This window comes from Gekko japonicus, unplaced genomic scaffold (genome assembly GCF_001447785.1).
Source record: "Gekko japonicus isolate JY-2015 unplaced genomic scaffold, Gekko_japonicus_V1.1 scaffold45, whole genome shotgun sequence".
In the NCBI taxonomy this organism is placed as follows: domain Eukaryota; kingdom Metazoa; phylum Chordata; class Lepidosauria; order Squamata; family Gekkonidae; genus Gekko; species Gekko japonicus.
The window spans coordinates 1,908,418-1,933,291 of record NW_015177011.1 but is presented as its reverse complement, the minus strand read 5'-3'; the positions used below and the strand labels follow the sequence as shown (position 1 = coordinate 1,933,291).

Below are 24,874 nucleotides of genomic sequence, written 5' to 3'. Positions count from 1 at the left end.
ACACTGCACCCTCCAGACATATGTCAACTCTCTCTTAATAACTGGGCATGATGAAGTACAGGGCTGAATTTTGGTTGTACTGTAGCTTCAGCTAACCTTTGAAACTCTCTCAATCAATATTACACTATTCATTTTTTAATGCTGTCACTGTACATGCTTGCAGGAGCCACACATTCTGCTCTAGATAAATTAGTAAGCAAGTTCAGTCTCTGTGATCTGGATGGGTTAAGCAAGTCACATTGCTGATATAAGATTTGCAGATTTAAGCAGACAAAGCCTCCTGCATCTTACTGTCTTTAAGATAAACACACAAGAAAGTCTACCTGTGGCTAACTGCTCCATCTTAGCAGGCAGAGTGCGTGGAGGGAGAACACAACTAGCTGTAAGCCTTCACAAGGTGATCTCTCTGCATAGTGCAGTGATGCCGATAGACCCAAGCATGCTATTATCAGTGTCTTAAAATCTGCTGCCTCTCCATTTGCTGCCACTGGCCCCATTTGCAGGCTGGCTGGTAATGGGTCAATAGGTCAGAACTGTACATGTTGATGGGGGAGGTGATTCCATTTCAGTCCCTGAAGGAGAATTACAAGACTTCGCTCTGTTGTACTAGAAAACTGAAAAGCGATTAAAGAACAGAAGTCGTCTTCAGCCTGACAGCTATTTTGATAAGATTTATAGATTATCTAGCTCTTTTCTATATGCTTTTAAAGCAGCAATCAAATACAAAAGGAAAGATGGGGATATCTCATGGGTTTCCTTATGCTTTCTCCTTTTTCTCAAAATAAGTTCTTGAGATAAATTCTAGGATTAGAGTTAAGCTAAACCTACACTTGTTTATTTTATTTATTATTAGCCAACCTTTTAATCCATCTGGGTGCCCAAGAATTGTTATAATAAAAAGTCATACAAATAAAAACAGAGGTCCAAAACATACAAAAATAAAACCAGTCCAGCCAGTAAATAATCCAAACATTCAAACTATCATATCATCTATTCAGCTTTGATAATATTTAGTCAGCCCACAAAGCTTGCTACAAGATGCCTTTTCATGGGAAGAAGCTGCACCTTTGAGATCCAGCATGAGGTCCGGGGCCTCTAACCTTGTTTAGAAGGGTATTCCCCAGTTCCTGGTGCCACTGGTGAAAATACCTTGTCACATATTTCTACCCACTTTCCTTGCTGTTTATTTGATCTACCAGGGTAAATTCCGTTAGAATGGATCCTCTGTGCCTTATATGTAATTGAAGTACACTAATGGTTAACTGACAGCATGTTGCTGCTCTGGTATGCCCTCACTGCTTCCCACTCTGTGCTCCAGCAATAGTCTTGAGTAATGTATCTAGCACAAGGAAAGTATGCCCTTCTAAAACCTGGTAGAATCTTGAAAACAGTAACAGGACTCCTGTGCTGAATGCCCCAAGATTTTAAATACAGATAGTGCAAGGTTAGGTTTAGGATTAAAGACAGTGTATTCTCCCATTACAGAGTGCCAAAATCAGAATGACTGAACAAGGCATACATTAGTCAGCTGATGTTCCTGGCCAAAAACTAGCATTGACTGCTTTGTGCTCCAGGACTGCTTCAAGCAGAATCCTGTCTCATAAGAAGTAGCACTTCAGGCTGTACTATAATATGCAGGAAGGGAACAAACTGAAGATAAATAAAAGATGGCAATCAGAGAGAGACACATTACTTGGTTCTTGTAAGAACATGTTAATCCTTTGGAAACTAACAAGGGCCAGTGGATTGCCAAGGCCAAAACTTCTAGTCAGTGGCATGTACGAGGTAAACCTGATTTTCTCTCATGGCCACTCAGTGGCAGCCCCTATAAATCTATTTATGTTGTACAAACCTGAATTTCATCCTCCAAAGCTTGCAGACAGACACATCTCAATCTTGCTTTATGCAGACGATGCCGTCTTGCTTTCTAGGACCCCTAAGGGACTTAAGAGAGCTATGTGTGCTCTTATGCAATACTGTAATCAGAATTGCTTAGAGATAAATTATATGAAGACTAAAATAATGGCTTTTGCCAATAGGCCTAGGATGTTTAAATGGGTTATTGACTCTCGTACCATTGAGCAAGTTCGTTGCTATAGATACCTTGGAGTTGTATTTCAGTCGTCCGGTCATATGAAAGGCCATGTTGATTACCTGTCAGCTAATGCAAAGAAAAGCGCTGGAGCTATTCAAAGGTTCTTCTGGTCCAAAGGAGGTCGTAACTTAGAAGCTGCCATTAAGTTATTCACTGTAAAGGTATTACCCCAATTATTATATGGAGCTCCTTTGTCTCTCCTGACAAACTTGACCTTACTTGAAAGAACACAATCGAAATTTTTAAGAGCTATATTTCAAGTTCCAACAAGCGTTTCAAATGCTGCAATCCGTTTAGAGGCTGGCCTGGTTATGGTCGAGGCAAGATTGTGGATTGCTGCATTTTACTATTGGTTAAAATTGATTTTTTTACCCATTGGCCTTTCCCATACTATGATGCAAGATAACTTTGTTCCTTCATGGCGGAAAAAGATAGAAGATAAACTGGTCTGTTATGGTTTTTCAAAACAGTTTATTCTGTCTTTGGGACACGATCGGGCTAGATCAGTTCTAAAACAAAGAATATTAGATGTCGAACGACAGATGGACGTGAGCAGGATTAGGAGCCCTGTATTTGATGTAAGTTCACTTAACAAGATAGCTGTGAGACCTTACATCAAATATTTAGATATCAGCAATCATAGAAGAATTTTTACCCTATTAAGATACAACGCCTTACCCTCAGCCATAATGGAGGCCAGATTTACTAGATCATTGAGGAAAAGTTGTATTTGTGGGATGGGATCTGATGAAACATTGGAACATGTAATTTTCAATTGTCTTATATATCATAATATCAGGGAAGTTTTGATCAAGCCTATAGTTAATTCCTTTCCAGGTCGTGATAGAAGGATACTTTTGTCAATTATGCTGGCAGGAGATAATCAAAAGTTGACTAGGATGGTTGCCAAATTTGGTTGGTTGGCATACCAAACTAGGAAAGAGATAAAGGACAGATAGGCCTAAACCTAATTTTTAATCAAAATTCTGATTCTATTATTTCTGTATTTTAACGTTTTTAGATCCTATTTATAATTTTATAATTTTAGATGCCGATATATTTTATAATTTTACTGCTCCTGTAACTGTATTTACTTGTCTCCTATTATACTGGTCTATGACCGTAATAAACTTGTTCTAATCTATTTATGATGGGAGACTGAGACAGACCCTCCCCTCTTCAGGGGCTGTTTAGGTAAGTGATTTCCCATCTGTTTTCCAGAGAACACTGAGGTTCTTGGATTCTCTAACTAGAAGATGAGTTATAGCAAATACAAAAGAACCTCCTCAGGAAACAGGAAACCTCCTCAGGAAACAATCCATATACAAAAGAACCTCCTCAGGAAAGCTCCTCCATTAGCCTGTTCATAGCCTGGGGAACTCCTACACGATAATGACTCAGCCCTACCGCACCTAAATTACCTGCCTATCATTTTTCTTCTCATCTTGACACAGAGAGTACGCCATCTTTCTGTGTTATACCTCTGAGGATGCCAGTCATGGCTACTGGTGAAACATCAGGTTCTACAATGCCAAGACCACAGCCACACAACCCGGAAAATCTACATCAACTAATATAGCAAATAAGCTTCACTATAAACTTGCCCAGATGTGGAATGGTTTACTATAGCCCAATCTCATCAGATCTTGGAAGCTAAACTGGGTTAGTACCTGAATGCGAGACCACCAAGGAAGACTTTGCAGATGAAGGCAATGGCAAACCGCCCCTGCTTAATCACTTGCCTTGAAAACTTGATGAGAGATTGCCATAAGTCAGCTGCAACTTGATAGCATTTTACATGCACACACACATGCACACGCACACACAAGCTTGCCCACCACTACTGATCTTCCCCTAGAATGTCCAGGCACATATGATGTGTGCTACAGTGCACTGTTCAATTCACCAAGATGACAGTGAGGCCCAAAAGGCTTGGCTAGTACTACTGAATTAACTCTATAGCCTAAAATGTTTTGACAGAGAAGTCAATGTAGAAAGGATTATGTGAAATGTATGATATTTGAGGAACACTGTTTTAGGTCAGAAGGAGCATTCTGCATCCTGGCAACGCACAATGAGCTTTTATGTTACATACTAATTGCATTTTAAAAGAATGCCTTTCTAGAAAATGAAGAGGGAGAAACATTCTATTTTCCAGGTTGCAGACATTCTCAGCTTGAATGCCGGTTGCTAGTCCTGCTAGTTTTCCCACTTCAGCACAAGTTCTTCCACTTGTTTCTGAGAGGGTAGTATTAAAATTGCCTCTTAAAAGCACTATTGAGGACAAAGATGGAAACCAAACTGTATGCCAAGTATACAGTTTGCTATTTTGCTGGACCATGAGTCAAGGGGAACACCCTGAGGGTGTCTCATAACACTGGTTCCCTTTTACTCGTGGTTGAGCAAAATAGCCATGATGGAGCTTCAGTGCAATCCAGCATTGGACAAAACAGTTCCCCTCCGCATCCCAGATGTGCTCACATTCGAGTTAGTCTACCTACCTTACATGTGCATGTGTTTATTTTAATTGGAGACTAGTTTTCATTGAATGAGTCCATTCATCGTCTTCATTTAATCCAAGTGGCTTTGTTGTTATTAATGGGTCTAGAGCTATGATATTGAAATAATCTGTAAAGTGTATAGGACTCAACCACTTTGCATTGCAAAGAGCAAAGAAGAAGCCTGAGTCCAAGCATGTGGTGAACAAGGTCTGGAAATTCATGCAAATATTGTTGTTTTTCAGGGCTGCTTTTCCTAACTCCAACATGGAAATCACTTGAGCATAGGAAGCAGCATGTGTCTACAAGATGAAATCCTACATGAATGATTGCCACAACAGTCTACATGAAGCCTGCATGTTAATTTACACTCAATGGGGCTTGTAAGAATGTCGTTTCTAAAGTTGATCAAGATGGGTAGCCATGTTAGTTTGTCTGTAGCAGTAGAAAAGAGCAAGAGTTCAGTAGCACCTTAAAGACTAACAAAATACGTGGCAGGGTGTGAGCTTTTGTGACACACTGCTCACTTCTTCAAATACTGAATATGAAGAAGTGAGCAATGATTCACGAAAGCTCATACCCTGCCACATATTTTGTTACTCTTTAAGGTGCTACTGGCTCTTTTCTATTTCTGAGGTTTTGTGTCAAAAAATCCCAGCAGCTTCTGTTTCCAGGGAGCAGTTTTGGGAGGGGAATTTGGTAATCTCAGTGCTTCTCCACTCTTCATTGCCCTGCCAAGCACTTCCCCCTCCCCAAAGGAAAAGTAAAAACACGTGTGTATGTTGCCACCAATTACATTAAGTCAAAACATTGGCCCATCTAGTTGAGTACTGACTACCCTGACACCAGCTCTCCATGATCTCAGGCAGAGAAAAATCTTTTCCAACAGCTGCTCCCTGAGATCCATTAATGAGAGATCCAGGGGTTGAAACTAGGACTTTCTGTGTGCATACTGTATGCTCTACTACTGAGACACACATTTGACCAGTGGTCACTGTTGCACAGTTCTGTGCAAAGTCACAAAATGTGCATTTCTATTTAAAAAAACTTGTGCAAATCTGAAACAGTAGTCAAACAACAAAAGATCTGCAGAAACACAAAAAGTGCATATGCTTAACATTTCTAGCACCCCAGTTATATCTCCACCACCTCCAGAATTCTCCAGCTACTCCTGTCCTCATCTAAGTTTTTCTTAGGAAACTGGGGGGAGGAGAGACAATTGGAGTATGCTTGGTAAACACAGTTTGGCTTGGTGGGTTACAAGGTTGCAAGGTGTGTTAGCCTGGTGCATATAAGTCCATCACCGAAGACATTCCAGTAAACGCTATGGTATTAAAACCCTCTATAAAAGAAAGCAATTTACTGCAGCCACTGCTTCCAATTTCATTAGTAGCAATCCTATCCCTCTATTCCAAGTAAAGTTATCATTCTCATAATTCACTCCACTGGAAGCCTATTAATGACCAATGAATTATAAAAAAGAAAAAACAGGCCGTTCCCATAACAGTGATGTTTTGTCAGATGTTTACTTGTCCATTTGCATTTCTATTCTGACTGTGCCCTATTGAAAAAAGAATGGAAGAGTCAACTTACTGTTCTTTTTATACATCAAGATTTCAAAGGAGTTCATCTCGTAGTTCTCAAACGTTTGTCGAACTTTGTCAATGGTTTCTTTGTCCGTCAGCTCTCCGTACATAAAACTGCAAAGTAAATGAAAAGATGTTCAAAATAAGACACAGGACAGCCACAGAATGGAGTTCAAACTGGTTTAAAGTACTCTTCAGCCACACTTACATGTGCCACTTAAAGCCAATTTTTACCCCTTTCCCACAGTGTAAAAAAATAAAAATACAGTTTTAAATGTCCTTGTTTCGGAACTGACAAATGGCCATGCAGGAACACTGATTTACAGCTGCGCTTCAGTCTTTCAGCATTTTACAATGTAGATGTGATTTTGTCCTTACTAGAATTCACACACCTTGAGGTCTAGTTTATTAATAATAATCATTCTCACCCTGACCTGGATAGCCTTGGCAAGCCTGATCTCGTCAGATTTCAGATGCTAAGCAGGGCCGACCCTGGCAAAGAATACCAGGACCAGGAGGCAGAGGCAAGCTATCAAGCCCCTTCTCTGAATGTCCTGCATGCCCCAGTAGGAGTCGCCATAGGTTTCCATGACTTCCAGGCATGGGTACACACACACACACACACACAATGCATAAATACCATTATCATCATCATCATCATCCCTGAAGAACACCCTTCTTGAAATATATTTGGATGTGGGATTTTCTAATAAATCTTGGCTTGCACCCTTTTCTCTCTTTTTTTTCTTTTTTAGTATTTTAAACATCATTTCCTCTTCCTAGGGAATCCTACTGGGTATCAGTCTCCTTCCCGTGTGGCTTCTTGATATCAAGCATAGTGAGTTTGCATACCCAACACTCTATACCACCTTTGCTCCGGAAGCCATCCTGGACTCTCCTCCACAGACTGCAACTGATAGGCTCAGCCAATGGGACAGTAAACCCCAAAGTGGGATGAACAGATCACTTTATTTTGCTTCAGCATGACCGTAGCAATATTACACGTTATTTAACAGAAAGTAAATCTATGCTGAAATACCTGCAGGTGCTGCTTTTTTGCATAACTTCTGCTCTGTGGTATCCTGAGAGCTTGCAAAATCCATCATTGCTGTATACAATAGGCCAATCCACTATCTGGGCATTACCCAGGACAAAATTTGTATCTGTTTGAAATAATACATTAGTTAGACAAACAGCTCGGTGACACATTGCTTGATCATACATCAGAAAACTACCCCACAGGAATCAAGGAGCCCCCAGCACTGACAGGCTCTCATACATCTCAAAAAGCTACGTTCTTGCTTGCTAGCTTTCCAGATAGAGGTCTGGGAGCCTTGATATGGGAAAAGGCAGCAGATTGAGACTAGGGTGGGAGAGAGAGAGCCATGGCAATTGAATAGCAGCCACATCTGGCCACCACACCAGATCCTGGTGTAAGCAATAACTAGAAAATTACCACATGTAGCCCCCTCCTCAGCTCAATGGTTGTCCTCATTTAACTTCTCTTCACACATCCCAGTCTCTGAGAGGATACCAGTAGCCATTTAACCACACATCCTACCTCATCTATGCAAGAGATTTATGGTAAATCCATTAAGATGAAGGCAGCAGGAGAAAAGGAAGTCCCAACATGAGGTAGATTGACTGAATAAAGTAAAACACGGATTTCAGTTTGCAAGACCTGAGCAAAGCTGTTAACAACAGGACATTTTGGAGGTCATTGATTCAAAGGTTGCCATAAGTCAAAAGTGACTTGATGACACTTCACACAAACACACACACAGAGAATGAGAGTGAGAGAGAGTTTAGAATTCAAAGACTGGCATGATAATGCTGGAATTGCTCTAAGAGGTGGCAAGAGAAGTGGACCCAGTGTGATAGAAAGTTAGATGTTGCGTGGGGCCAATGAACACAAATGGAACATAAGAAAACGCAACATTCAGAAAACAGTGGGGGAACACTGTAATCTCTCTGAACATACTATTACAGACCTGAAAGTCATTGTTCTATGAAAAAACATCAATGGGAGATGTGAAAAGTGCTGAATTAGAATTAATTTTTAAAAATTACACCCAACCCGGCTTAAACAGAGACATATATTTCCTTGGTCACTACAATCTCTACTGGCTCTACAGCACCCCCCTTTTTTAAAATTCTAATTGACTGTTTTCAGACTACTATAATAACCTTATCCCAGTATCAGTTAATGTTCACTTGAACCATTTATTATCTATTTGAACCTGAGACCTCTTCCCAAACCTTCCCCATAAGATTTCCCAGTATGATTTTTCTTCACATTTCTATTTAAAGAAGTGACCTGTGACTCACAAAACTCTGTATTGAAATACATGTTGTTAGTCTTTAAGCTGCCACTGGACTTTTTATGTCCTTGGAGGCACTCCCAGTTCATGCAGGGCAAAAATGACACCTATTATTCCAGGCCACCATCTCCCATGTGCAGACTATGCCCCATAGAAAATAGTCCCAGGAGTCTCTGCAACCACTGGCCTGGGCAGATGGACAAGATCCCAACTATGCTTATTTTCAAGAATGGCTTAACATTAATAACAGAAAGATGCAAGTATGTCATCTTTACACAAGTCTGCAGAGCTACTCCTCCGTAGTTGTATTTTCTCAAAACAAAAAAGCCACCTACCGCATGTCTGATGAAATATTTATGGTTGTCATTAGCAATTTCAGCAAATGAAAGACACAAATATGGGAAGCGTTTAAATACTCACTCCTATAAACTTTTCACCCCAGCCAAGAACACCCTGTTTCCCCATATAAAGCTTTTGTTGTGCGATGAGAATCTGGGATTCAATCAAACACATCTTTAGTGATTACATCCGCTGGCCAATTGCATTTACAGCAAGAAAAGTATCTTTATACTCCCTTTGGACTAAAATATGACAATAATGTAACTGCAGGACATTTTAACTGCTTTGTTTCTTACAGCCTGTGTTAAATCCCTTAGCTTTTGCTTAGCTTACTGCTGCATATTCCAGAGCCATTAAAGCACTTTAGCATTTACTATGATTAATTAAGTCAAGCCATTTCTCCTCATTGTTTGCCTGCAACCCCAACTCCCTTGAGATTGTTTGTATTCTATCTCATCAAGCTAGATTTTTTAATGGTTATTGAAAAGGCAACACTAAAAACGAACCAGTGCTAACTTCAAACTGTGTGCATTTTAAACAACCAGGATGCTATTAATTTGGTCTGTTGGTTTCAGGTTATTCACAGTATCTAGGACAGCAATCTTTCTAGGGACATTTATCCTCTAAAGTAAAATAAACCTAAAGATTTATGCATCTGGACACAGAAAGTTACCTAATATTGGGCTGTCAAGGTCAGTACTGTCTACTCTGACAAGCACCAGTGACTTACAGGGCCATCCTAAGCAGACTTATATCCATTTAAGTCCATTGATATCCATGGATTTAGAAGGGTGTAACTCTTCATAGGATGATACTGTTAGTCTGAAGTTTTTCTCATCATCTCCTACCTGATTCTTTTAATCAGAGATCCCAGGAATTGAACCTGGGACCTTCAATATGTAAAGCAGAGGCTCTACTTCTGAGTCAAGGCCCCTCCCCCTACTTATTTCTCTGGGGACAGGTGGCTTCTGGTCAAAATATTCACAAATTTTTAAAAATTCTGGATGAATAGCAGTACAAAATATAAAACCCTCAAAAGAAACAAAGCTGCTGAAAAGGCAGAAGCTCCTGCATATGTATCAACATTTTAGAGTGAGGCTGTCTTTACTCCCCATGGTCAGCCTTTGAAATCAGTGGATTTTTTTGCCTCAGGGCCAGTATCCTTTGCCTCGGGGCCAGTATCCTTTTATAATATTTATTGGCAGTAAAATACCTTGGAGGGGATTGATTTTTATTTTCTTTTTTTTTAAAGTTCCGTTTCTAATGCTGCATCTTGCCATACAATGGTAGAGAATGAAAATCTGCATGCACCAGAATCCATGACTGTAAAACAACCCCGGCAGCTTCTATCAATTTTATTTTTAATTGATGAAATTCTATAGCCTGAGATTTACATCTCAAAGATATGTCTGAGTATGCCCGAATTGGTCAAGAAATTTCTCAGCTGATATATATTTGAAAGAAAATACTGAGCTGATACATAGGTGGAAAAAAATTCAAATCAGACATCTGAAAAAATCCTAAGAAGCAAAACTCTGCTTTGGAATGTTTAATTTAAAAATAATAATAACAACAACAACAGAATATATTTACCCACTTCCCCTTTCCTATAGAGGTAGCACGTTTTCTCCTGTCCTTCTTCCAAGAAATGCTTCTTCATTTTATCCTCACAAGAACTCTGTGTGGTAAATTATGCTGAGCACGTGTGACTAGCCAAGTTACTAGCCAGTGAGCTTCCTGGATCTGAATGTATTCCAACTCCTAGTCTAGTACTCCAACTGTACCAACGTACCCACTGACCACCACACTTGACTATTCCCAAATGACTGTGGCTATGAACAGTGCAATCCTAAGCAGAGTTATGCATTTCTAAGCCAATTTACTTCAATGGGTTTAGAAGGATATGATTCTGTTTATGATTGTACTGCAATGAAATTACTCTTTGTGACTGAATTATTATTACAAATTACTTGTGATGGTATGACCCAATAAGATTCAATGGCTGTAGGAGAGAAGGACACCTGAAAAAGTACAAATAGGCTGTGAAGAGGGCAAGTGAGGGTGGAGCACTTAGCATGCTCAGGTGAAAGGTTTTCAACAGGTTTTAGTAGATTGACAGGGAAAAGTTGTATGTTGATATTGTGTGTTAAACTAGGGCCTTGCTCAGCTTAGCTCATGACTTTTTCTCTTCTCTTCTGTTCAGTAGTTAATGTATCAGGCCTGCCTATGGCAAGTGTTGTTATAACAGTCACACTTCCATTTTCCTTTCATTTTGAATGCTTATTATATATGGTTATTAACAAATTATTTTATGAAACTTTAATTTGGGCTTGACTCAAGCCATGTGGAAGATTCAGCCTTTTGCACAGACTACTAGTAGTAATCTTGACAGGGCCCATAAAATCTATTTTAGGAAGGGAATCTAAGTAGGCAGGTGACCCTGCAGTGGTCACAGAGTAGGGTAAAAAATTTCCAGGAGGCTCAATCCTATTACATCAAGCTCAGATATTTCAGGAGTTACCTAAGATTTCTAGCCTTATAAAATTATGTCTATAGCTTTCTGTACTCAACTCTTCTACCTTAATTTCTTTGCCAAGGACGTATCTTCTGCCTCCTCATCTAGAGGGCAGTCCAGGTACCACTGCCTTCTTCTCACAAAGAGGCAAAGAGGAGGTGGCTAGTGTGCTGATGCTTGAACCCCTTTCCTCACAAGGAAGATGAGGTAGTGGCTGCTGCTTCCTCTTTGTTGTGAAGATGGCAGTCCAAGTGCAAGTACCACAGGTAATTCCTGCCCTCTTCCTCCTGTCCTGCTGACAGCAAGGGGCAAACCCAGCTTCCTGGTAAGTAGGAAATCTGTTTGCACAAGCCATCTGGTTCTCAAAGCACTTCTTTTTCTGTTTCTGGTCTTAAAACTGTTGTTTATCTGCAGAGGACAAAGGTTATCTTACAACAGGGGAGTTTAACTACTTGGGCTTTTGTACCATTATAATTCTTCAAGACCATGAAGGATGTATTTCATGAAATTAAAAAAAAACCCTAATTTTAAAAATGGATATCATACAGAAACTCTGAATCATTGAGAGGACAAGATTCCCAGAGCCTGAATTCACAGGTCTAGCTAGAATCCGGGAAGGTGGCTCATAGGCAGACTGTGTAATGGAGATATTTCCTAAATCAGTGTGAAACAAAAAAAATACAATTAACTGAATATCCTTAAATGTATTACATATTTTAGTAAAATTAAAGACTAACATAAGGATGCTGGGAAATCTGTGAATAAATCTCTTGTATTTTAAAAAAACATTAATATCACCTTTTGAGAAGGTATTCAGGCTTCTAGTGTTAAGTGTCACTGTGTTTTTGCTGCTGCCCTAACATCCATTTTTTGCACCATGAGGGAAAACATGCAGGTGCTATCACATTCAGTTCTAACTACCCCCCCCCCGGACCTCATGAAGCAAATAGCACCTCCAGGCATGAGGGGGAAAGTATGAAGGAAAACAGCTCAAACCCTTCACATATCCAGCCCAAATCCCCTCCCAAGGGATGTTATTTACACTTTAAAAATATGTAAGGAGAACCATTCAGAGAGTTCAAGAATAGCACATCGAGTTTGGCCCTCAGTGTCAAGTGCTTGTCAATCTTCCCAATATCTTGCCATGACAATGGAAATTGGATTAGGCTTCCCTCAGGTACAACCCTGTCAGCTCACCTATACCTTTGTAAATAAAAAATGCAGGAGACTTGTACACTGAAAATTCTGAGGAGAATTTTTGATATTACTGATGGCCAGGCCTCACAGGCTTCCCCTGTGGCTATGGACCTTCCTGATAGTATCCTCATTCCTTCCCCCTTTGTGTTAAGCAGACAGTTCAGAAAGAGAGAGAGAGATTTATTCCTAACCCCTGCCAGATTGTTTCTGTGGAAGCGGCAAGGCAGTGGGCAGCAATCATTATAGTTTTCCTGTTCCTTCATAGAGTTCAATGTAGGGGGAGGTGTGGGTGAAGCTGGCAGGTGGGTGGACTTGGGAGGTGGGTGGCAAGGAGGCAGCTAGAAGCATAAGAGAACAAGGCCTATGACTACAGCTTCTCTTTCACGCCCTAAATCTCTCTCCAACATACATATATTTCAAATGAAGAGCCAATCCACAACATTTTGCAAAATGAGGTGATAGACTGAAGGGCATGCATGTCTGTCATTTTTTTCCAACACTCCATCAAGTAGAAAGCTCCCTGCATGACTCAGCTTGAACAGTAAAACAGATTTCCTTACGGTCAGCACTTTCCTCAGATTTACTTTTATTCCAACATCGTGGGGGTTTTTTACATAGCAAATATGTCACAATAGACACAAGGCTTAACACAGCAACAATGAGTGCCCTGGTGTGGAACACATGCCTCAGTCATGGATTTCTATGCTGCAAGGCTGCACAAATTGTGACCCAGTAAGCCAAAGTCTGCCTACCAGTTCTTACAGCCTACCTGGGATTGAAGGACACGAGACATGACTGGGATATGTGTGGTTCAGTTTGTCATAATATTTTTGCAGGCTTCCTATTCACTTAGCCTCTGTTTGGCATCTGCAATATGCAGGTAACAATATTGGTCCACCACACATGTTTTAAATTTAATTTTAAAATTTTTATCAGATTTTTAAATTTTAATTTCTTTAAATTAAATTTTGTAAGAAGTGGGTTTTATTGTACTCAGATTCATTTAATGCAACAGTCTACTGAAATAGTGGAGAATATCTGTCTTTCAGAATGTTTCTAATACATGGAAAAGGCTCCTACATTTCCTGATTTATGTTCACTTTCTGCTTTATCCAGATGTAATATATTGGGGGAAGTAGTCCCAAATGCCAGAGGTGGAAGTTATTAATCCAGTAACAAAATTAAACAGACAAAATATATTTTGAAGTAAAATGTTATAATAGGATTTTCCTTTCGAACTACTCCATTCACATGCAGTATATCATAAACACTTTGCAGTGTGCAGCACTGTTAAATTCTAGCTCCTACTGTCCACTGAAATACTGTAGAGAGAAAAGGAAAATGTGCTCAAAAAAAGCTGTGTGTGAACAGCTCCCTCTAGCGTTTGGTGTCTCGTTGCTGCACCCTCCCCCAAAGAAATACCTAAAACCTTGTATTTATTATTAAATGCACAGAAACATTTATATTACAAAGATAATCCCCTTTGTAAAACAGAGCCTTGTGGGAGAAAAAAGTAGGGCACATGTTTACTTCTGTACACAGAGGCCCTTCTAAAAACTTCATACAGTAATATGCAGCGTTGTTTTCTTTTGCTCTTCCGCCCTTAGAAAGGAAGGGCCTTGATGAAGGAACATAAAGCAGGTGCTTGAGAAAGCAGATTTCATAGGAGTGCCATTCTCTGGCTCCACGTTCTCCATATTCCTTTGAAAAACAGGGATGGCTAACTTCTCTGTTCTCAGGACTTCCATCTGGACAGGAGCCAGCACTGTAGAGTGAACTCTCCCTTACACTTACAAGCGGGTGCTATGAACTCATAGTCAGTTTGGTGTAGTGGTTAAGTGTGCGGACTCTAATCTGGGAGAACCGGGTTTGATTCCCCACTCCTCCACTTGCACCTGGCTGGATGACCTTGGGCAAGCCATAACTCTGGCACAGCTGTTCTTGAAAAAGAGCAGTTTCTGTCAAGAGTTCTCTCAGCCCCACCTACCTCACATGTAGTGTTCCCTCTAAGCTGAGTTAGTGTGAGTTAGCTCACAGTTTTTTCGCCTCCGGCTCACAGATTTTTGTCTCAGCTCAGGGAGGATGGCTCCAGAGCAAACTGATTTATGCAGTAGCCAAATCGTTCGCTCACAACTTTAAGGCCAGTAGCTCACAAAGCAGAATTTTTGCTCACAAGACTCCACAGTTTAGAGGGAACATTGCTCACAGGGTGTCTGTTGTGGGGAGGGGAAGGGAAAGGAGTTTGTAAGCCGCTCTGAGACACCTTTGGGTAGTGAAGGGCGGGGTATAAATCTAATTTCTTCTTCTTCTTCTTCTTCTTCTTCATAGGTTTGTCAACAGGCTTGGGGGGGAATATCCTGTCTCTTTAACAGAGGCTTAGTGTGAGAAAAGAGGCAGCTGAAGTTTTTCAGGGCATGGTAAAAAAAAAAAGTCCCATTAAGCCGGCATTACAGGGACAGGACACTTTTTCTCCAAGCAGCTGGCAACCCCAGCTCATTGTGAGCATGACTTTAATAAACTGTGCCCTTGAGGGGGGGAAAGAAAGTAATTTAAGTATATCATCTATTTACCTAAAGTAAAATTATATTTACACAATATGCCAACTCATGACTCTTACTGGAAAGTCAGGATTGAGAACTGATGCCTCACAGAGAGCCAAAACTGGTTAAGGCAATATTTTTTATTTGTGTTGACAACTTTGAAGTTATTTATAGTAAATAATCAAGATTCAAATGTTGCTATCCAAAGATAACAATTGTCTGTACAATCAAAAAATTCAGGAAGCAGGTTAGTGACACAGGATTAATGGGGTTATTCACCCACTGGGGAAATAACCAAGCTATTGAACGATTAAAATATTTACCCCAATGAATAAATTTTTACCCCATGAAAAAGAGATGAAAGTCAAGAGCTTCTGATCTTGACAGAGATGCATAACTTTCTCCCAACACAACTCAACCATAAATGTCTTGAACATGTCAGAGCTTGAAATGAGTTCAGGACTGTTGTCCCAGGATATGTGGTGGCATAAACTGGCCCAGAATATTACATTAGCAAACGTTACTTCCTACAACTATACATATTACATATATGTTTCAATCGGAATGAGGCAAACATACAGAGTTGCATATATTCAGACAATCATTTCTTGGTATAATAAAAATAGAATTGTTATTCTGGAATGAGGGGTGAGGTGAAGAGTGCTCCAGACAGTGCTTCTGTTATGGAGATATGACATTTTCTCAGCACTTAAACTGCAGTTTGGTTTCTGGATTAGTCTATCTATCCCTTTCACCCTGGCCGTGGTACAGAAACTGACTTGGTTGCCCTGATCAATGATCTATGCTAGTCTATGGACAGTGAGGATATGTCCCCATTGATTCTCCTGGACCTCTAAGCAATCTTGGATACCAATGACCATGGCATCCTTTGGGATTGCATGGCCAACTGTGCCTAGGCAGTGCTACTCTCTGTTGTTTTAGATCTTTTTATTTTGGAAGGAAGATCTAAGAAGTTGGTGCTGGGGGATTTCTATTCTGCTTCTTGACCTATGAAGTCCCTCAAGGTTCCATCTTATCCCCTATAGTCCAGGGGTGTCAAACTCATTTATTATGAGGGCCAGATCTGACATAAATGTCACTTTTTCGGGCCCGGTCATGTGTGCCATAAAATGTAATGCCAGATACTGGAGATATAAACTTTATAAAGATCACAGGTAAAAAATTTTACTCAAAATACAAACATGCTTCAAAGACAATCAATTTTGATATATAGACCTTCTGAGACCTTCCAAGAAAAGAAACCAAATGCAAAGTCTTCAGGGCTCAGGCAGAAAGTTACCCAGCTTAATTGGAGCAATTCAGTTTTTACCTCAAACCTCACAATCCCATGGAAGGACAAAAAATGAAGCAACCAGATCATGTGTTTCCAGTTGTTCCTATGATGTGAAGGGCTGCCATGTTTCAAACAAGAGGAGGGAGGGACATCCCTGACTTTGTGAAGTGGGAAAAATGCATCCAATTCTTGCTCAGCACAGTTAAGAACATTGTGCTGAGTAAGAAGAGAATGTATTTTTCCCTAACTTTTTTCTTGTCAATTGAGACTCCGCTCGAGGGCAAGCTTTGCACTGGGAAGAGAGGAGGATAGATAGATGTGTAGCCATTGACCATTACAATTTAAAGGGGAGAGAGGAGGAGTGATACTCTTTTCCAGTGTCAGGATCCAAGCTGGGGCAGCTTCTAATGTCCAGAGATGCGCCAAGAGAAGAATGAGAGCCTGTCCTTGGATTTTGAAGCAGCTCCTCCCAGGTTGTTGGCTCTCGGGCTTTGTGGAGGGAGAAAAAGTCAGGGGAAAATGCATTCTCTTCTTGCTCAGCTCAGTTAAAAATATTGTGCAAAGCAAGAAGAGAATGTATTTTTCCCCTAACTTTTCTCTTTTTGATTGAGCTTTACTCAAGGGTGGACTTTGCATTGGTGGAGAGGAGGAATAATCCTCTTTTCCAGTGTCACAATCAAGCACCCCCATAGCCCATTCCTCCTCTCCCCCAATGCAAAGCCTCCCCATTGGGTCTCTGGGCACCCCTCGCTGAATGCACCCAGGGGGGTCCATTCCCCCAGCCCAGCCCCACCCTTGGTACACCACTTTTGCTGAGTGTTGTCCAGCTTTGGTAAAGAAAAGAGCTGCCTCACCAAGTGCCATGGAAAAGAAGGGACGGGCCCGGCAGGGCTCTTTTTGTAGCAGGAACTCCTTTGCATATTAGGCCACACACCCCTAATGTAGCCAATCCTCCAAGAGCTTACAGAGCTCTTCTAACAGGGGCCACTGTAAGCTCTTGGAGGATTGGCTACATTAGGGGTGTGTCGCTTAATATGCAAATGAGTACCTGGTACAAAAAGAGCCCTGGACGGAGGGAAGGCTGGCATGACTGCAGTAGTGGCAGCTCCCTACTTTCCAGGGAGGCTGATGCTGAAGTCAACTGCTAGAGAGGAGGTTGTTCCACCACGCACTGAAGCCAGGATTGGAGTGGCTCACCAGCTCGCTCCCCCAAGCAGCTTCCTGTCCCCTCCTTCATACCTCATGCTCCCTCCCCTCACAGGCTTGCGGACTGGATAAAAGCCTTGGATGCCTGTATGATTGACACCTCTGCCCCATACTGTTTAACATCTATATGAGGATACAAGGGGTGATCATCCAGACATTTGGAGCATAGTATCATCAGTATGCGGGTGATACACTGCTCTCCTTTGCCTTTCCATCTAAATTCAAGGAGCCGGCAGAAATACTAAAACAGTGTCTGCAGGCAATGAAGGACCGGATGAGGGTGAATAAATTGAAATCCAGACAAGATGGAAATGCTGTGGCTTGTTAATAAAGCTGATATGGGAATGGGTGTACAGCCTGCTGTGGAGGGGATTACACTTCCCCAGACAGAACAGGTTCACAAGTACAATTGGATGCTTTACGGATGCTGGAAAGGCAGGTGGCAGAAGTTGCTGGAGTGCCTTTTTCCACTGTAATACTGGGTTGCCAGCTGTGGCCATTCCTGCAGAAAGCCGATTAACATGTTGAAGGCACAAATGTCACAGGTATTACCAGACAACCTGACTTCATAAGACTCAACCACAGGAATACATTGACTGAATATCTCTACACATCCTGTGCTATTACTCCAGTCTAAGGCCCCTGATTTCACTGGGCTTAGACTTGGACAAACTCTTTGTAGAATAGGGTTTCCAATGCAGGTTAGGAAATACCTGGAGACTTGGGGGCTGAAGCCTGGGGAAGATGGAGTTTGGGGAGGGGAGAGACCTCTGCAGGGTATAATGCCATCGAATTCAGCCTCCAAAGCAGCTGTTCTCTCCAGGGAAACTGACCTCTGCAGCCGGGAGATCAGTTGTAATTCTAGGAGATCTCTAGGTGCCACCTGGAAGTTGGCAGCCCTAGTTAAGGGTTGCACTAGAAACCACTTAATTTACAGTGTGGACTAAGCATGTTTACTAGAAGCCAGTACAATTTGGTTCAACAGGACAACTCACAAGAACTCTTGTGGAAGAGGAGATGCACAGAGGAAGATAAAAAACGTTATTTGAATTGGGATTGCGATATGCATAGCCAGAGGTCACAAGGCTGGGCCTTGTTTTTTGCATAACACTATTAAATTAATTGCATAAACTCGGCACTCCTCTTAGGGCCATACAGTTTGATTGTTCCATATTTTGCACACAGTCTGTACCACAAATGATAATGATAGGCTTCTTCATGGACAGCAATAGCTTATTAATGTGCTCCATTGTTTTGGTTATCGTTGTACGGTTTAAATCAGGGAGGGGGTAAGTGAATTGTTTATGGAACATTATTCTTTTTGAATAGTTTTGTACCACTACTTTTCAAGGACATTCACTAGCTGTTCCATCTGATAGGTGTGGTACATCTATACCAACTGCACTCCTGATGACCACTAGAACTCTATAGCAGCTAAGACAGCAAAAAGCTATGCTAAATTTATAGAGCCCTGACAGGTATTTTACCTATATTGCAATCAATAAAGTCAAAGCTATCTATGACATTTGCAGGCCAATCCTAAGCAGATACACTGTTTTAAAGGGTGTAGTTCTACTTAGGATGGCACCGCAAGTAAACAGGTAACTTCTACCAGAACCTTCCCTTTCTGACTAGCTCTCACATCTCCTCACCTGCCCATCAACAGGAAATAGGCAGCACCAATTGCTACTGAAGGGGGGGGGGGTAGAAAAGTGCAGAGCCAGGGATGTTATACAAAACAAATACTGGCACAAAGGCAGTATTTAAATAGTTCAGTGCAATGCTATCTGTATTCTTTCACCAATATGGCCAGAAATACAGGGGAAGTTGCTGGTCTTTATTTAAAAGATCATGGAAGATGCTTCTGCAGGCCAGAATCAGGGCTGTCCTGGTCTCTCAGTTAAACATGCCAAATAAGGAGTCCAGAGAGCCATAACACAAAAGCTTTGGAGAGGATTAAGGAACAAAGGAATAACAGCATAATATGGCCTTCAGTAGATCTGAAATAGCATAATTCATATCAATAGATATAATATGTGCTGTGACCCAAGTACAAGAAGCATCTGAAAATGGGAAAATGTCCAACTAAATACAAAAATAAAAATATAGTTCAAAGATGGGGTGTACTGGCTGGAATCCAAAAGAAACGTAATACAGCATATATCTGTATGATACACAATTCCAGCTAATTTTGTACATTGTTTGATATTATAAAAATAATTAGTTAGCTGCGAATGTGAGCCCTGTTAGGTGGGAAAACTAGCTATTGTTGAAATATGATGTTTTGAAACCTATGAGACCCAGTTTGGTGTAGTGGTTAAGAGTGGCAGACTCTAATCTGGAGAACCAGGTTTGATTTCCCACTCCTCCACATGCAGCCAGCTGGGTGGTGTTGGGTCAGTTGCAGTTCTCTTGGAGCTGTTCTCTCAAGAGCAGTTCTCTCAGAGCTCTCTCAACCCCACCTACCTCACAGGGTGCCTGTTGTGGGGAGAGGAAGGTGATTATAAGCCGCTCTGAGACTCTGAGTGAAGGGTGGGGTATAAATCCAATCCTTCTTCTTCTTCTCTGTATTGACTATCAGCTCCTTCTTAGAAGGGGCTCTTTGCTTGTGTCCTGATTACTTGTGGTAAGAAATAATTAGTGGGCTCAAGTAATTGCCCTCCTTTATCGATGTAGAATCAATGGATGGTATTATATTCTTTTTAAGTTAGTTAATGAATTTATTTATTTCAGATATTTACTAGCTACTTTTCTACTTTATAGGAATTCAACGTGGCTTACAATATAAACAACAATGAAACATAATAAAATACACAAAATCACTAATTTAGAATCAATCATTTAAAACTGCAGGTAGACAGAAGAACTGAAAAGCAAATGCTGTCATGAATAAAATGGTCTTCAGCTGCCTCTTAAAGGTCAAGAACAAGGGGGCCAACCACAATGTCAAAGAGGCAAAGTTATGTTGCAATAAAAAAGACAAAATGGAAGCAAAGATTCTCTAATAGTATATTTGTGTACTGTTTCCTCAAATGACCCCAAAAAAAATGTTGTTGAGGTGTACCTCTTATTAGGTTAATGTTCTGTTTAGGAATCCTACCTAGACACCTAAGTCATCTTAAGATCATGCCTATATCTGAATCAGGAGTTGGTCAGAGTAATCTGGAACAATTCTAATCAAGTAGTTGCATCCATGCTGCCCTTACTCTGTGTTGGAAACACAACCCTGGATTTTTTTTTTATTTGTTGCCAAAGTACCCTGGCACACATGGACACAGTATTTATTTTTACTCTGCAGCAGACAGAGATGGCCCAAACCAATGTAGAGGCTGAGGCAGAGAATCTAAATCCCACCCATTATGGTAAAAATGAAGTTCTAATTAACAGTTGACCATATTGTGCCCCTTAATGGCATCCCATAATCTGCCACCTGAGGCAGGCCTGTCCTGCTTAACAGTAAACCTAGCTGTAGAGGCAACTCAGGCTGATGTACTGCTGGGTAAGACATCCTTCATACTGTATTGTATACACAGAAATGGTGGTAAGAATTGGTGGCAACATTCTATGGAAAGACAATGAAGCAGTACAGTAGACCATGTAACAGAGACTTTCCAAAGAGCATTAAGAATGTGTACAGAGTGAATTTAAATCTGTAGAATCACAATAACGCTGGTTAAACCATCAGGACATTAAACTGTCATGCCATTTCCATGCCTGAAATGTGTAGTTCTGACATGATACTGGTGGTGCCCATGCCCAACACGGAACACTTGCTACCCCTGTAAATCAGCCATTCCTGGGAATATAGTTTCAGACAAGTCAGTTGGAACTGTAAAATAGTTAAAGAATGAATTGATTATATTTTAATAAATTTCCATGGCACATTATAATTATAGTGTTTTTTTAAGTACTGAATAGAATATCCACCTAATAAAAGCTAAAATTTATTGTTAGAGGTAAGAGCTTCCAAACACTTTTGTTTTTAGTTTATTAATCTAACAGTTGGCAGGTGTTGCCATAATGCTAATCTAAAAAAGTTTGTTAGGAGGTCAGAAAAATCATATTTCCCTTTGGAGGAAGGTTATAAATTGGGACATTTGCATAGTGCCTTAACTATTCACACAAAAGGACACTAGCTGCTGCATGATACACTCAGAATCTCCTAAATGCAATTCGAAATAATGTCCTGTATACAAGGATGCTATCTTACCTCACTAAAACAATAATAATATGATATGAGAAATATTTGCTCACAATTTAGGGATTGTGTATATTGCCTTTCATTCATTTCATAAATGGATTGCGAACCTACATCCTGACCACATGGTGATGTTGCACTGCAAGGAGCTTTTAGCGCTCCTTTGGACTTATGAACTCTGTAATAACCGGACTGTGCAGTAAACGTGTAAAGGGAATGGACTGTGTGGTGACCACTAGCTGATGCCAACTACCTGGACTGTAAACACACGCCTAGATGAGGGAAGCCTCTTCCTGAGACGATGCGTCAGACCAAGGATGGATCCATGGGTTACCTGCCAACTTACCTGCAATGCAGCAGAGATGAGCCAAGCACCCTGGCTATAGACAGCGCACAGATGCCAGTAAGAGTATGTCGCAGAAGAAACACCATGCCATGACCTGAGTACCTGGACAAGGACTCCATGAGCAAACCTCTCCTTCAGCAGGCAGGCAGCTCTCCCCCCCTCCACCTTTGCCAGAGATTGCACATATGCTGCAACAGCATAACAAAAGGACACAAAGGGATTAACCAGATGACTTCTCTTACCTGCCGAGCCCCTCAGACAGAGTCATCAGCGGGCCATCAAGACTAACAACCCTAGCCACTACTGCTACTGCTACTGCTACCTAAAGGTGACCACTGCCAGTAGCCATAGAAACCAGATTGCCCAACCATTAAGCCCCCTTCCCCTGAAACTGGGTTGTTGTTTTTTTAGTTTAGCAACTTCCTGGGGACATGAGGGGAAGTGGCTGGTAAGAAGCCCACCCCCAAGTTCAAATATAGTATCAAAGAGCAGGACCACGTGCTCTCTCTCGCTCTCTCTTTCCTCCAGACCTAAACCCTGCCCTATCTTGCTGACTCTAGGTGTAGCACAGCCTGAGTCTATCCACGTGTTCGGCTGGCTCAGAATACGATCCCAGTTTTCCCTTATAGTCTCCCTTATTTTTCTGTGGATTGCTTCATCTCGCCAAGGACCGGTAAAGTATCACCCAATCAACGATTATCCTGCTAATGCAAATGTGACTATCCCTTTCTATCTATATTTCTTAGGACTGAATAATTGTGTGTGTGATTGTGTTTTTATTGTATGCTTGATAACATCCCAGTAAAGAATCCATTTCTTTAAAGACTTGGTTTCTGCATTTATTTCTGGTTTTACTAGAAAGGGTGGAACTTCTGTATACATAGGCTTGTGTCCCCTTAGTTGCCAATTGCTCTTAAATATCACAATTCCCCATAATTATTAATACATTAAGCAATTTGGCTAACAATGACTTGCCTGCTTGGTGTGAAGGTAGCGGACATTACATGTGTTCTAGATAGGCTGGTAGACAGTACTGGGGAGGAGTCAGTGGTCATGGCACATATTGGCACCAACAATGTGAGGAAATGTAGTTGTCTGGTCCTGGAGGAAAAGTTTAGGCTACCAGGTAGGAGACTCAAGGCCAGGACCTTCAAGGTAGCCTTCTCAGAAGTGCTGCCTGTTCCACACTCAGGGCCAGCTAGAGTCTCGATGCATGGATGAGACAATGGTGTAGGGAGGAAGGATTTAAGTTTGTTAGGCACTGGGATGCTTTTTGGAACAAGCAGGGCCTGTACAAAAGAGAGGGCCTCCAGTTGTACCAAGAAGGAACGAGGCTGCTGGCGCTTAAAGTCAAAAAGGTGGCAGAGCAGTTTTTAAACTAAATTTTGGGGGAAAGCTGACAGGAGATGAAATGTCTCTGGTTCAGGATGGCTCATCTCTAAGAGATGAAGGGGTAACTGTTACTGTTCTAGAGGGAAATGGATTAGGACTAGCCACTGAGAGGGTGGCAGGCACTACTGACTGCCTGACAAGGTCTAGAGGCCACAGGAGGTAAGTTGCAGGCCTAACAGGTTTGGGGACTTACAGATGTTTATATGCAAATGCTAGAAGTGGCCAATGTAAAATGGGGGAGCTGGAGTGCCTGGTGTCAGAGGAGAACACAGACATTGTAGGCATTTCAGAAACTTGGTGCGATTGGGATAATCAGTGGGATACAATGACTCTAGGGTTACCAGCTTTGGGGTGGGAAATACCTAAAGATTTTGGGGGTGGAGCCTAGTGAAGGTGGGGTTTGAGGAGAGGAGGGACCTCAATGGGCTATAATGACATAGAGTCCACCTTCCAAAGCAGCCATTTTCTCCAAGGGAACTGATTTCTGTTGCTTAGAGATCTGTTCTAATTCCAGGAGATCTCCAGGCCCCACCTGGAGGCTGGCATCCCTAAGTGATTCCTGGATATAAATTATATTGAAAGGAAGGGAAGGGTCAGAGGTTCTGTTTGTCAGAGAGGGTATACAGTCTGGTGAAATTGAGAATCGAAGAGAAATAGATCCGCTTACAGAAACGCTATGGGTGGAAACTGTGTGCCCGAAAAAGAGTGAGGCCAAAAGGAAGTTTAACTTTGATCAAAGCTTAGAGGATGATTAAAGCAAAATAATTAAGGAAAGATGAAATAACTGTGTCATAATAGGTGATTTTAACTACCCACACATTGATTGGGTCATGTGTTCAAGTCAGGTGAAAGAGATTGGGTTTCTAGATACTGTCAATGACTGTGCCATGGAGCAGATTGTCATAGGAGGAGGTGATCCTGGTCTTGATCCTGAAGTAATGCTCAAGACCTGGTGAGAGATGCCAATGTGATAGCACTGGTTGGGAACAGTGACCATAATGCTATTAAGTTTAGTATCTATGTGACTAGGGAGTTGTCCCAAAAAACCAACAAAACCACATTTAACTTTAGAAAGGGGTAACTTCTCTCAAATGAGGGAATTTTGTAAAGAAGAAACTGAAAGGAAAAGTAAGAAGGGTCAAATCCCTTCGGGAAGCTTGCAGACTATATAAAACTACAATACTGGAAACTCAGATAAAATGTATACCGCAGGTTAGGAAAGGTACAAATAGATATTTTTAAAGTCCTGCATGATTCATGAACAACAAATACAAATACAATACCTTTATTGGCATAAAATATCAAATACAACGTGCAGCATAGAGCCTCAAGATAGGCCGGGGGGGG

At 41.2% G+C, this 24,874-nt stretch overlaps 1 protein-coding gene across 1 annotated transcript in view; it reads right to left on the bottom strand.

Annotated features, from left to right (window-relative positions):
- Nucleotides 1-24,874, bottom strand: part of KCNH1 (potassium channel, voltage gated eag related subfamily H, member 1) — a 359,758-nt gene that overhangs the window by 319,618 nt on the left and 15,266 nt on the right. Inside the window, exons 2-3 of the mRNA XM_015427609.1 lie at nucleotides 7,219-7,342; nucleotides 6,187-6,293 (exon numbers count right to left, since the gene is read on the bottom strand). Of these exons, the coding sequence (XP_015283095.1) occupies nucleotides 6,187-6,293; nucleotides 7,219-7,342 (231 nt within the window). The remainder of the gene's footprint in view (nucleotides 1-6,186; nucleotides 6,294-7,218; nucleotides 7,343-24,874) is intronic.